This window comes from Elephas maximus, chromosome 5 (assembly GCF_024166365.1).
Source record: "Elephas maximus indicus isolate mEleMax1 chromosome 5, mEleMax1 primary haplotype, whole genome shotgun sequence".
Taxonomy (NCBI): domain Eukaryota; kingdom Metazoa; phylum Chordata; class Mammalia; order Proboscidea; family Elephantidae; genus Elephas; species Elephas maximus.
The window spans coordinates 160315136-160329084 of NC_064823.1; the positions used below are offsets into that span (position 1 = coordinate 160315136).

General features: G+C 51.3%; 1 protein-coding gene and 1 non-coding gene across 6 annotated transcripts in view; both read left to right on the forward strand.

Annotated features, from left to right (window-relative positions):
* NSD2 (nuclear receptor binding SET domain protein 2) overlaps window positions 1–11568 on the forward strand; it is a 97946-nt gene extending 86378 nt beyond the window's left edge. For 4 of the 5 annotated variants that reach the window (XM_049886596.1, XM_049886593.1, XM_049886595.1 and 1 more), the window contains exons 16-22: window positions 2783–2886; window positions 4379–4648; window positions 5625–5741; window positions 7470–7611; window positions 7884–7990; window positions 9343–9547; window positions 10552–11568. In XM_049886596.1, coding sequence (XP_049742553.1) covers window positions 2783–2886; window positions 4379–4648; window positions 5625–5741; window positions 7470–7611; window positions 7884–7990; window positions 9343–9547; window positions 10552–10823 — 1217 coding nt within the window. In that variant the 3' untranslated portion in view covers window positions 10824–11568. The remainder of the gene's footprint in view (window positions 1–2782; window positions 2887–4378; window positions 4649–5624; window positions 5742–7469; window positions 7612–7883; window positions 7991–9342; window positions 9548–10551) is intronic. The other variant, XM_049886597.1, reaches the window with a different exon arrangement.
* Window positions 7235–7359, forward strand: LOC126077635 (small Cajal body-specific RNA 23). Its single transcript, XR_007517804.1, has one exon. It is a non-coding gene; the product is annotated as a small Cajal body-specific RNA 23 (non-coding RNA).
* Window positions 11569–13949: the final 2381 nt, after the last annotated feature.

The following is a 13949-nucleotide window of genomic DNA, read 5'->3' on the forward strand; positions in this document are numbered from 1 at the left end:
CTTTATCTAGCTTAATTGCTCTGGCTAGGACCTGCAGCACAGTGTTGAGTAAGGGCGCTGACAGATGGCACCCTTGTCTTGTTCCTGATCCCAAGGGGAATGCTTTCAGTCTCTCTCCGTTTAGGATGATATTGGCTCTTGGCTTTGTATATAAATGCCCTTTATTATGTTGAGGAATTTTCCTTCTATTCCTGTTGTGCTGAGAGTTTTTATCATGAATGGGTGTTGGACTTTGTCAAATGCCATTTCTGCATTATTGATAGGATCATGTGGTTCTTGTCTTTTTTTTTATATGATGGATTACATTGTTTTTCTAATGTTGAACCATCCCTGCATACCTGGTATGAATCCCACTTGGTCATGGTGAGTTATTTTTTTGGTATGTTGTGGAAATCTTTTGGCTGGAATTTTGCTGAGGATTTTTGTGTCTATGTTCATGGGAGATACTGACCTGTAATTTTTTTTTTCTTGTGGTGTCTTTACCTGGTTTTGGTATCAGGGATACGGTGGGTTCATAGAATGAGTTGGGTAGTATTCCGTCCTTTTCTATGCTCTGAAATGCCTTTAGTAGTAGTGGTGTTAGCTCATCTCTGAAAGTTTGGTAGAACTCTGCAGGGAAGCTATCCGGACCAGGGCTTTTTATTGTTGGGAGTTTTTTGATTACCTTTTCAATCTCTTCTTTTGTTACGGGTCTATTTAGTTGTTCTACCTCTGTTTGTGTGAGTTTAGGTAGGTAGTGTGTTTCTAGGAATTCATCCATTCTATGTTTTCACATTTGTTTGAGTATAGTTTTTCATTGTAATGTGATATGATTCTTTTAATTTCAGTTGGGTCTGTTGTAATATCGCCCCTCTCATTTCTTATTTGGGTTATTTGCTTCCTCCCCTGTTTTTCTTGTGTCAGTTTGGCCAGTGGTTTATTGATTTTGCTATCTTTTCAAAGAACCAGCTTTTGGTCTTGTTAACTCTTTTCGATTGTTTTTCTATTCTCTCTTTCATTTAATTCTGCTCTAATTTTTATTATTTGCTTTCTTCTGGTGCCCGAGGGCTTCTTTTGCTGCACTCTTTCTACTTGAGCTGTAGAATTAATGTTTCGATTTTGGCCCTTTCTTCTTGTTTTGGATGTGTGCATGTATTGCCATAAATTAACCTCTGAGCACTGCTTTTGCTGTGTCCCAGAGATTCTGGTAGGGTGTGTGTTCCTTCTCATTTGATTCTGTGAATTTCTTTATTCCATCCTTAATTTCTTCTATAACTCACTAGTTTTTGAGCAAGGTGTTGTTCAGTTTCTGTGTGTTTAATTTTTTTTCCTTTTTTTTTCTGTTATTGATTTCTACTTTTATGGCTTTATGGTAAGAAAAGATGCTTTGTAATGTTTTGATGCTTTGGATTCTATTAAGGCTTGTAAAGCCGATTTTAAGCAATTGTTCTTAGTGTTAATTCACGGACTGTTCGTAGCTTGCCCTCGCATAGATGGAAATCTAGAGGTGTATTTCTTGCCGTGTAGATCTGGCACCGAGGCTTGTTGTCACTCGTCTTACTGTTCAGCAGACTCGGGTCAAGCTCCAGCTGCCTCATTCGGTGTTAGGTGCGGACAGGTAAACAGGATGTTCCTGCCTCCGGTTCCACAGCCAGCGTCAGGGCAGAGTGAGGACCGTGTGATGTAGCTGGCCGAGACGGAGGCTTGGGTGAGACACAGGGATGTGACAGCCTCCTGGAAGAAGTGGCATTCACATTGGGTTCAGGACAAGCGAGGACGGCAGGGAGCTGGCGGCACACACACATGGCTGCTCAGGGCATCAGGGAGCTGGCGGCACACACACACGGCCACTCAGGGCATCAGGGAGCTGGCGGCACACACACACGGCTGCTCAGGGCATCAGGGAGCTGGCGGCACACACACACGGCTGCTCAGGGCATCAGGGAGCTGGCGGCACACACGGCCACTCGGCATCAGGGAGCTGGTGGCACACACACACGGCCACTCAGGGCATCAGGGAGCTGGCGGCACACACACACGGCTGCTCAGGGACGCTCTGTCATGGCCAGAGGATGAGAGAGTGAGGCTGGCTCATGCTGCACAGTGCACTGCAGTCTTCTGGGCCTGCCTCTCCTCTGGATCCTCAGCACACGTGGCACACAGAGTTGTGAACCAGACGAGTAGGCATCAGGAGATGTTCAGGCAGAAGGATGGGACTGAGAGGTAGACTGACGTGTCCTCTGTCACAGTTGGCTGTCAGTGGTGAAGTCCGGCCTCGGCCAGTCTGCAGACCGCCGGCCTGGAACCCTGTAGTGCTGTATGCCTTAGGGACCCGTCACCAAGGGCAGGCCTGCCGGGCAGGTCCTGTACCGATGCAGGCCTTCTCAGGGAACTCGAGCTGCCTGCTTGTTTTTGCTTGAGCCGCTTGTTCAGCCCTCAGAAACCTTCTCCTTTTTGAGGTGAATAAAATTGTGTTTTTGTTTTCTGTCTTAGGATAGTGAGTCCCAAATATCGATGTCTGGTACTTTGTTCTGAAATCCCGGTGGAGGAGGGGAAGCTGTAGGGAGCACCCGCCCAGCCTGCCCCTGGGGAGGCCCTCCATGCCATGCTGGTGGCCAGCAATTACCAAGGGCTCTCGGAGCATTCTTCTGTTTAAAACATCTCGTAGCACTGAGAACCAGTCTGTGGAGACGAGAAACATACTTACTAGCAAAGTGAAAATTTAAACTATTAAAAAAAAGAGTTTAACAAGTAGATGTATTTATTTACTAAAATTTTTACTAGTATTTCATTGACCTTTTAGCACTGCAAGAAGCCGAAGCTCGTTTTCGTGAAATCAGACTCCAGAGGGAAGCCCGAGAGAGCCAGGAGAATGAGCGCAAACCCCCGCCGTACAAGCACATTAAGGTGACGTTGTGGAGCGGCATCGTTCCACATGCATGAGCGGAGTAATCGTGGCAGAAACTGTACATGCCGTCAGGTGTGCAGGTTCTGCATCCCCAGGCCGTGGTCGGTGAGAGACATGTCAGGAGCAAGCACCTGTGTGCCCAGTGTAGAGGCCACACGGGAAGCCTTGTTCCTTGTCTGCAGTCAGGGGCTTTGCCTTGAAGTGGGAGGCTTGGCTTGATGGCCAGAGAGGGGCCAGAAGGGCAGTAGTGGCCAGGCCACCTGGAGCGAGCAGGAGGGGCTGGAGACAAGCGTACACGGACGGCTGCCTGACCGCTTCTTGGAAAATTGTGTGCAGACCATGGGCTTGGTTACTGGCCACAGGGTAGAGGAGAGAGAGAAGAGACAAGTGATCTCCCATGTTGAAAGGCACAGGGGTCAGAGAGGATAGCCAGGTGCCCCCAATTGTCCTAGTCTCCTGGAAGCCCGTGTCCATCCCAGGGTACCCAGCAGCCTGGCAGGAGACCGTGTTCCACTCCTGTCCATTTTTTACTTAAGTCTCCCATGAGCACGATCATCCAGGGCTACGCCCTTTCACCACCTCATCAGGGCTTCACACTTCCATCTAAGAGCACTCAGTGCTTACCCGAGATGGCACTGCCCTGCTGTGGCCTCCTCACCAGCCAGGTCAAGCGCTGGGTCTTCTGCTCTTACAGGGCTGCAGTGGGACCTCTGTGCCTGCATGTAAGACTTCTTTGGGATGGATTCCCAGAAATGGAATCACTGAGTCAAAGAGCATGAATATTTTTAGGTTCTTGAGACATATTTCTGGATTGTTTTCTCTCGTTTGTCGCTCCACCAGCCTGTGAAGCAGGCGTCTTTCACTACATCTTAGAATTACTCCTTTCTGTTTTAGTTTTTTTTATTCTCTCTACTCCTTTTATTATTTGGTTGCTCTTCTTCAGCTAGTATTAAGCTGTAGGCTTCACAAGCAGAGACGGTGCCTCCTGCTCCCCACATGTCCCTGTCCTGTGTGGCCCTCTGCTCCCAAATGGGTGGGCAGGTGCAGCTGGAGAGAGCGCTCCCAACAAGTGTTTGCTGGGTGCCCGGCAGGGTCCATCTGCTGGTGTTCTCTCAGTCTTAGAACGTCCTGTCTGAATAAGTGCTAGCTCTCTTTCGCACATGAGGGTCACAAACACTAAACTAAGCTAAGGGGGCCAGAGGCTCAGGGCTTCACACCCCAGCCCCTTTTAAAGCCTCCAGGCCAGGGGCTGTCCTGTCGCTGCGGTGCTGCTAGGGCAGAGAGGAGCTCTGTGGGGGCCAGGACTGTGTGTGGGGGCTGTTCTGATGAGTGGGTGGCTGTGACCTGTCACCCGCCAGTGTCCGAACAGGGCTCTGATGCTTAGAAACCTCACGAATGGCCAGAGAGCTGGGGTGGGAGCAGGCGTACAGAGGTGGGGAAGACTTTCCACGTGATGGGTGCGTTAAAGTGGCTTATTTTTTTCCCCTGCAGGTGAACAAGCCGTATGGGAAGGTTCAGATCTATACGGCTGATATTTCTGAAATTCCTAAGTGCAACTGTAAGCCCACAGATGAAAATCCCTGCGGCTTCGACTCGGAGTGTTTGAACAGGATGCTGATGTTTGAGTGCCACCCTCAGGTGTGCCCCGCGGGCGAGTCCTGCCAGAACCAGTGCTTCACCAAGCGTCAGTACCCCGAGACCAAGATCATTAAGACGGATGGCAAAGGCTGGGGCCTGGTGGCCAAGAGGGACATCAAAAAGGTGGGGCGTGGTGGGCCTTCTCTTCCCATTAGGACGCAACGGTTCACTGAGGGTTAGCCGTTTAGGTGTGCATGTTGTGGGCTTGTGTGCATGTCAGAATGTTCTTTTAAAAAACACTGTCCCGAACGTTGTATAACAGTAAGTTACATGAAAGACCTATCAAAGTAAAATTCACAGATTTCTTAAAACACGTCTCCGGGCAGAATTCTGATGTTTCCTTTAGGAAATGACAGATTTGAAAAGTAACCATTTTTCTTAGACTAGCAGCCAGGGTGCTCAGGACCCAACACCTAGTGAACTGAGGCTGGGATGAGAAAGACAGTCCCAGATAGGCCTGGAAGCGCTAGTTCTGAAGCCACTCAGATGCAGCCTACGTCACAGTCCGTGACCAAGCCCCGCCGTACGAGGAGACATGCAATAGCTTGTTTTGTTGCAGCCCATTCTGTGGCTAGGGCCAGGACGGCCTCGGGTACCAGGGCTGGGCTAGCACAGGAGAAGGGTACAGCTCAGACAGTGGTCTCGTTAGCGCCGGAGACTGCTGTGAAACACACGAGCCCCAGTGGTCTCTTCCTCCGCCTGCCTGGATTGTGGATGGACGCAGACTGTTTCGTTCTGTGGTCTGTCACATTCTTTCCTACCCCTTTCTCTGTGAGGGAGAGGGACACCTGAGCAGCGAGGGTAGAGGGAGTCTCACACGGTGCTGTCAGGAGACCAGAAATGGAGGAAGCGAGGGTGAGAATGTGGCTGCTTCAAGAAAACTGGAATGAATCTTCCATCAACCACCTTTATTTGTAGAAAATGTATAAAATCACTTAAATTTACTTTAACTCCCAGGGACTTTGCAAGCTGTCTCCCTGATGGTATTATGATCTGCATGGTGCCCCCTTCTGGTTTGTCTTAATGTTGGGACTCGAGCTTTGACACTAAGAATTGGCCAGAAGGTTCTTCTTTGTCATCACGCTCCTCTGATTTTCAGGGAGAGTTTGTGAATGAGTACGTTGGCGAGCTGATCGACGAAGAGGAGTGTATGGCAAGGATCAAATATGCACACGAGAACGACATCACTCACTTCTACATGCTCACGATAGATAAGGTAATGCTGGGTGTGCCCTCATCGCCGTCCCGCAGGGGCTGCGTGCACAACGGTTGTCCAGACAGCGGGGCCTTCCCAGGCGTTGACTCTGTCATGGCACTGCCCAGCCTCTGCACATCGGCACATGTCCCGAAACACACAGTGTACTTTTGTAGCACCTAAACGGCAGGCAGCTGGAGTCCCTGGGTGGTGCAGATGGTTAACGTGCTTGGCAGCTGCTAACTGGAAAGCTAAACGTTTGAGTCCACTCAGAGGCACCTCAGAAGAAGGCCTGGTAGTTACAAAAAATCAGCCATTAAAAAAAAACCCATGGAGCAGTTCTACTCTGATACATATGGGGGCGCCATGAGTCAGGGTCGACTTAACAGCAACCCGTCAATGAATACTGGAGCTGACCACCTCTCACACCATTTGAAGGGTTGGGAAGACTGTCATAAACTAGTCAGAACCCTAATGCATAAAGCAAAAAGATCAATAAAGCAAAAGATCAATAAAATAGCATAAAAATGAGAAAAATTTTCAGCCAGAAAGAATATTATAAACAAAATTAAATTCAAGTGGGACAGGGCCGGGCCCTGGATGCCCCTTCACCCTCCCCACCCCCACCTTCCCCATTTTCTCTAAGGGGTGAATCAGTACCACCTTTCACTCAGTGTGTCAGGGACGGCCTCTGCAGGCTCACTTATTGCTGTGGCCCCAAAGGTCAGGAGTGCTATGGTCCCCAGAGTGGCTGGAGGGTCCCCGCAGTCCGCCTTTCCAGGCCGTGCTGAAGGGCACTGCATGGAGGAGCCTGGCGTGCGCCTCTGGCCATTGGATGGCCGTTCCAGGCCTGTCGGTCCTTACCATGTTGGTACTGGGGCCACAGGAGCTACGTGTTAAAAGATGCATGTGTTTAGGTATCTGTTCACGCCCGCTCTCACACGTCAGCTTGCATGAATTCATAAACGCCATGCTTTATGTAGCCTTTGTAGTAGTCCCCCGCTGCCTCTCTAGGCCACTCGTGTTCGCAGCCTGGTGTGTTTCCTTCCTGTCCTCCCAGATGTCCACATGTACCCCTGGGGGTCTGAGCCAATATATGTTTGGCAGATGGAGCCACTGGTGCGTGTTTCTCCATGGCTTTTCTCACCTCCCAGAGTGGAGCTCCCTCTCATGCACTGGATCTGAAGGGACCTGCAGGGAGCAGAAGCTGGGCTGGGCTCTGGAGAGGGCCAGGGGTGTGAAGGGGATTTCGTCGTAATTTCAGCTTGCACTTCCTCAACCACTTAGAAATCTGAACATCTTACCTTGTGGTGTTTTCTGTCTGTCTGACTCACTCTTTGGGAATTATTTATGTCCTTGCCTACTTGTAATTGGGGTCCTAGTCTTATCTGAGAGTTTTCTGAGGGCTGTTGACACTCGTCAGTCATGTGTGATGCCAAGATTTGTCCTAGCTCCTTTGCCGGCCATCTGTTGGTGGCAGCCAGGAATGCCACTTCACTGTCCTGTCCTCAGGGGTGCTCACCGTGGCTCGGTCCTTTCCATGTGGTCCCGACCTGCCCTCAGTGAGCAAGAGAAAGAGGACTGGTTTGGGGGCGTCCCGTCCAAGTGGTCATGGGATACCATGGTTTTCAGTACAACAAACAACTACCTGTCCAGCATGTCATAGGACAGTTACAATTCACTTTAAAAATACAGACATATGTTTGGGAAGATGTGAATGTGATTGGAAACCTGAGTTTTGCCCTGTAGGACCGTATAATTGACGCTGGCCCCAAAGGAAACTACTCACGATTCATGAACCACAGCTGCCAGCCCAACTGTGAGACCCTCAAGTGGACGGTGAATGGTGACACCAGAGTGGGCCTCTTTGCCGTGTGCGACATTCCTGCAGGTACCGTCGCCTCAGGCGTGCCGCTAGCCAACTCAGCCACATGGGCTCTGCCTGGTGCTACGTGTGGCCAAACTGAAAAGGCTGTGGGCAGGCGGGATAGTGGGAGTTCTGTTTTCCTTTGAATCTCAATTTTACGAAGCACAAAAGATAAGCCATGGTGTTGAGTACAGATATAAAAATAACAGGAATGTGCCTTGTGGGTCAGGCACACACTCCTTTGGTGTTATAAAAGGTCAGTATTTTAGCATAGCGTGTGTCCCCTCTCCCCCCAGGGACAGAGCTGACCTTTAATTACAACCTTGACTGTTTGGGCAATGAGAAGACCGTCTGTCGGTGTGGAGCCTCCAACTGTAGTGGATTCCTGGGGGATCGGCCAAAGGTACAGTCTCTGCCGCTTTGTTTGTAGAAAGGCTCGTGTGTTTCACAGCCAGTGGTGGTATTTCATACATCTGGGGACACACCGCTCTGGGTGAGAAGCGGCTTAAAGCCGACTTGGTGTGCGTGTCAGGCATGGGGCTCCCCTTGCATCAATGGTGTGGCGTTTGGTCCTGGTGGCTGAGAGCCAGACTGCACCTGAGGCCAGTGACTGGGGCCTGAACAGACCAAGAAGAGCACCTGGGGCCCAGCTCTGTCTACCCTCAGGAGGCGTGTTGCCATCCAGCATGGCCATGTGGGCAGGCCAGTAAAGGCCTTGGAAGACGGAGGCTCAGTCTGGCTTCTGGGCTAGAGAGAGCGAACATCTGCTCTCGGGAGGGTAAACGTGTCCCCTGGGGACATGGACGCTCTGCACTGAGACCCCTCCCAGACTTGCCCCATTTGTATCCTTTTTCTCCTGGATAAAAGATAGCCCTTTCCCTGGAGTTTGTGAACCAGTGCACCAGATTATCGGACCAAAGAAAGAAGGGGCCGGTGCCAGCTGACTTGGCCCCAGGTCTGTGGGGATGAGAGAGAAGGGGCTTCACGCAGCAGCTGGGGTCTGGACTGAGTGGGGAAGGGGCTGAGATTTCTACAGAATGCAGCTGGTGTGTGGAAGGGGTTCGTGGTCCACCACACATTTGGCCTCAGAGGTGTGTGACCTTACCTCTCTGGGCTGGCTTGCACAGGTGGCGCAGTGAGCCCCTTGTGTACTGTGAAAGGCAGGCCTCAGTTCCTGCAGTGTTGAGGGTGAGGCTGGTGAGGACACAGGGCTGGAAACAGCAGCAGGGTGGAGTGGCGGCCCCGGGGAAGGAGCCAGACTCCCTCGTTTTTCGTCCGTCAGAAGCCAGTGTTCAGTGCCCTGTGCTGGGCAGACCCAGCCGGAAGACATTTGGAAATTGCCCCGTCTACACTGGAACTGGAACTCCTCTTGGATGTCTGTCCCCAGACTTTGTTGTGTTGGTCTCTTGCCTGCTCACACCTTGATAATGAAACCCTAGGATGGCCCACGGGGAGCGGGATACACTCTGGGAGTGGGTGGTAGCCCCAGGCTGTGTCTGCTCAGCAGGAGGCCGTCGACAGAGCTCGTGCTTGCTTGCTTTCCTGTGGTCAGCTGGCTTCTGTTAACCTAAGTCTAAGAAGATGTTGGACGTACAGCCCTGTCTGGCATGGCCCAACTTCTTTTCGATGTTAGAAATCTCCAGAGTCTACAATTCCTGCTTCTCACTTTGGTCTTCGACTTCTTTGTAGTTTGCCCTGTATTATTGCTTCAATCCGTATCGTTCTTTTCTTTAAATGAACTATATTTAATTTTAGACCTCAACATCCCTTTCTTCGGAGGAAAAGGGCAAAAAGATGAAGAAGAAAACCAGGAGGCGCAGAACAAAGGGTGAAGGAAAGAAGGCATCCGAGGATGAGTGCTTCCGCTGTGGCGACGGGGGCCAGCTGGTCCTGTGCGACCGCAAGTTCTGCACCAAGGCCTACCACCTCTCCTGTCTCGGGCTGGGCAAGCGGCCCTTTGGTGAGTGGCAGGCTGGCGCTGTGGCTGCCTCAGCTGCCTTTTAGAGCCTCCTTGTTTGCCCGACAGGGTCCATGTTGTGACCGGACCTCTTCGGAGCAAACCGGATGTCGCTGTGGGCTGTGAAAGCCCTCAACCTGGGGAAGTAAACACCTTTGTCCCAGCAGTTGAATGTTCTTTGTTTATACTGGGTCTCTGTATCGAGTCCAGAGGATCGACTGGGAGAACTGGCGACAGTCTTTCCGGAGCCCCCACAGCCCCTGGGGGTTGCTGCCTGTCTTAGTGATGGGGTGGGAGGCAAGGCTCTGGGGTTGGGCTACTCCACAGCCTCGGCATCTGGGACGTGGCGCTCGTCAGGAGGGGTGGCCACTGGCTGACAGGAGGGCGCAGCCTGGGCCTCCCCCTGGGAGGAAGTCTGTGGGCTTGGCCCAGATCACCACCGCCCAGTTCAGAGATCTTAGACATCAGTGTGCAGGGTTTATTATAATCCCTGAAGAAGATGCGGGGCCCTCACACGAAGACAAACCAGAAGCTAAAAAAAAAAAGTACATGTTTGAGTATAAAAAATACATTTCATACGGTGAAAGCTGACACGGCAGTTAAAGGGTTAGAGGAAAAATATTTGCAGTGGACATGGTGAAGAGCTGGCCCTACTTCACAGAGAGCAGGCCCCCACAGACAGTGTTCACGGAAGTGCTGGCAGCGTCCAGATAAAGCAGCCAGGAGCTGCCCCCACGGCCACCGGCCCGGTCTCCTGGGCAGGCCTGGCCCTGCGCCGTGAGGTCAGGGCAGAGCTGTCCCTCTGCACAACCTGCGCGCCACCTGCCCTTCCGCCTGTCCTGAGCACAGCCTGTTACCTTCTCCTGAATTGTCAGCATTGGATGAAAAGCAGTGTCTTAATTTGCTTTCATTGATAGGCAGTTTTAAAAATCTTTCCAGCCCTGAACACGTTGAGGTCATCGCTGTTCGGTCCTTCATGTCTGCTGATGTTTTCTGCTTCATTGCAGGGAAGTGGGAATGTCCTTGGCATCACTGTGACGTGTGTGGCAAACCTTCTACTTCGTTTTGCCACTTTTGTCCCAATTCTTTTTGCAAGGACCACCATGATGGGACAGCCTTCAGCTCCACACAGGATGGACGGCTCTACTGCTCTGAGCATGACGGGGGCACCGAATCAGTCCGAGGTGCCAAGACTGAGAAACCCTGCCCAGAACCAATGAAGTTGAAGGGGAAGAGGAAGAGGAGGCGGTGTTGGCGGAGGGTCACTGAAGGCAAATAGTGCCTGGCAGCTTGGTCAGATCCAGGGCTGTGTGGGCAGCTGGCCTTGTGGGTGTAAAGGGCTGAGCGCAAGGCTGGCCGCAGGACCCAGCCTCTGCCCCCATGACCTCTGCCCCCATGACCGATGTACAGGCCCCCGGGAGGGAGCACCTTCCCCACCACTGAGCCACCTCAGCAGCAACCGCTGCATCTGCACTGATGACCAGCTCTGAGCCGCGTAGTTCAGAATGTTCCAGAGAAACCAGCCTTACTTCACAGCTCCACAGTCACACTTGAATTTCTGAGAATGTCAGGGTTCCCTCCCGCTTTATTTTTCTAGGTTAAACTTACGACTGAAAATTGGCATATGAAATGGTTTTATCTCACCTGAAATGTATAGAATAGTATTTTTTCTAAAGGATCGCTATTAACTTTTTAATCTGAAGAATGTTTCTTGGCTTCTGCCTAGTACCACCGTCACTCAGGAGCCCAAGGCCTCTGACCTTGACCCTGGAGTCCTTTGAAACCACGATTTTGATTTTTATTTTGTGCTTATGAAAACAGCTGTATGATTTTTGTACTAATAGGAAGTTTTTCATCCAAATGCTGCTTTTCCATCCTAGTGAGAAGCTGGCCTGGGGCTGGGGGTGGTGACAGTGAGAGTGACAGGGCGGTTTTAAGATTCTCCCCTCACTTTTTCCTCACGGATGTGACCTAGATGCCAGCAGCATGTCAGCCTGCGGAGCCACTGTGCCCCTGCCCCAATCCCCACCCCCCACCCCCCACCCCCCCCCACCCCTTGCCACTGTGGCCTGGCCTGCGCCCTCTTCCAGCAGCCTGGCCTGGCCTGCCCCCTGCAGCCTGTTTTTTGAACTCACTAGGTTCTTACCAGCATTTTGGGAAGATATTTTGTATATTTTTTCCATTTGGCTTTTCTTTACCGTTTTCTGGCTTTTATTCTCAATATATCTTTGCTAAACTTATTTCACAAATCACCATTGACTGAGACGTGTATTTACTGACGCGGCCCCCAGCCTCCACCAGACGGTGGCACCTGCAGCGGTTGTGTTTGGGAGTAAATGAAAACCGACTTGGACGGATTGCGTTCTGCCCTGTGGGCATTTTAGGTGACAGGACAGGGACTGGTCCAGCCCATGCCCATGGGGCCAGCCCGGTGCGATCTGTGCCTGGTGCCCCATCAGTGGCCTGGTCACACGGGAAACCGGTGCTTTGGAAAACTTCTTCCCAGGGTCTGATGAAGGAAGAGGTTTCAGAGACTGACGTCTGAAGCTGCTCCCATTTTGTTGGACCTTGTGGGTCTGCTCTCGCCCGGAGTGCCACCTGCTGCTCCTGAGATGGGCTAGTCTGCCACTTCTGGTGTGAGATTTCCATTATCTCTATTAAAAGGCCCAGCCCGGTGCGGTGACATATCGGAGAAGTAGTGAGTTCTCTGGAAGACTTGATTCGTTTCTGGGGGTTCCTCCTGACCCTGGGAAGTTGGGAGCACCCTGAGGAAGGTGGGGCCCCAGTGTGTGCCTTTGCCCTACCCAATGCCCTAGCCAAGGGGCCTGGTTGGCCCCGCCCAGGGGACAGGGAGTGGGGGCAACACCCAGAAGCAGGTGCTCTTTTCCACCTCTTAACGATAATCTAAGGAGAACACCCATTTTCAGAAAAGTTTACACAACTCTCCTTAGTAATTATGAAAATTTCTACTGAGGTCTTGGGTCCATTTCTCTTTTTTTTTTTTTTTGTCTTATAAAATTGCAGTAAATATCTGGGCTGAAGACTTGTTAGCTCCTCTGATTCTACGAGCTTGCACTCTGGGAAGCCATGTTCCTCGTGGGCTCCAGGGCCCCGGAGAATCTGCCTCTGGTGTGCAGGGCCCTGGACACACCCAGACATTTCCCTGCACACTGACTAGAGTTGTGCTGACTGGTGGCTGCCCTGCCTGTGGTCCTGAAAAGTAACCATACGTGGGACCAAAAGGAACAAAAAACTACGAACCAGTTGACTACTTGTAAATGTACAGGCTAGTTACCTCTGGAGCCGTCCTCGCCTGATAAACGCAGCTTCTGCGGGGCATTCCCCCCAGAGCTCTATTTATGCTCCTTATGCACAAAAGGGGGAAAGGGTGTTACAAAGTGACGAGCCAGGCAGCACTCCCGTACCTCTGCCAGGACCTTTCCAGCCCAGGTTCAGGCGGCGCCTGGGCAGCAGCTGCCCAGACGGGCCCACGGGGAGAACCCGGGGTGCCTCTCACAGGTACAGGCTGACGTTTTGTCCAAAAGCTCCCATCCTACCAGCTGAAGGAACTCGGCGTAAGTTAGGGAATCTGAGTTGGTTTGCAGTGCACTTTGGGAAACAGGTTAACTTTTACTGTATTTGACAGTAGTAAAATCTTGAGTTTTGACTCACTTTGATGTATTTCCAAATTCTCTTTATGATTTCTGAAAGAAATACCGCAAGAATTATTTTAAGTATGGTTCCCGTTTCTAAAACCTGCTAAGCTAATGAGAAAATAACACTAACTTTGAAAATCTTGAGAAGCCTAGCTTATAAAATCTGAGTAAAAATATGGTTTGGAGCTGACGGCCGTGTGTGGACGTGGCTTGTGCTCTGACCGGCCTGCTCTGTTCTAGGTGTTTGGGGGAGATTTTGTTTTTGAGGATTCGGTGATTTTGTGACTGAGCTTCGATCCTTTGTCACTACTGAGAAAACAAAAACTGCCTCAACACCTTAGAACGCCGTGGCATCGAGAGTCAGCTCGAGAATCGGCATCAAGTGCACACTCATGCACACTCGTGCAAGGCAGCCAGCACCCCGAGCACGTAAGCACTGTTAAAACACACATGCTGTCGGGTCTCCCTGTGCCAGTAGGGGAGCCTCTTTACAAACGTGGTGCCCCTCAGAACTGTACAGGCCAGATGCGTGGGTCTGCTGCGGTAACTAACCCCTGCTCACTGACGGGAGACGAGGCTGGCACCAAAAGCTGTTCCCCCACGAGGAATCCCACAGAGCCTGAGCCTGGGCCAAGTTCCCCGGTGGTCCTCAGCCAATGCCACCTGGGCTCCGCACACTCAGCTCTGCGCTCCGACTGCTCTGAAGTATTTATCTTGATATCTAAACCATAACGTATCATCCATCTTCC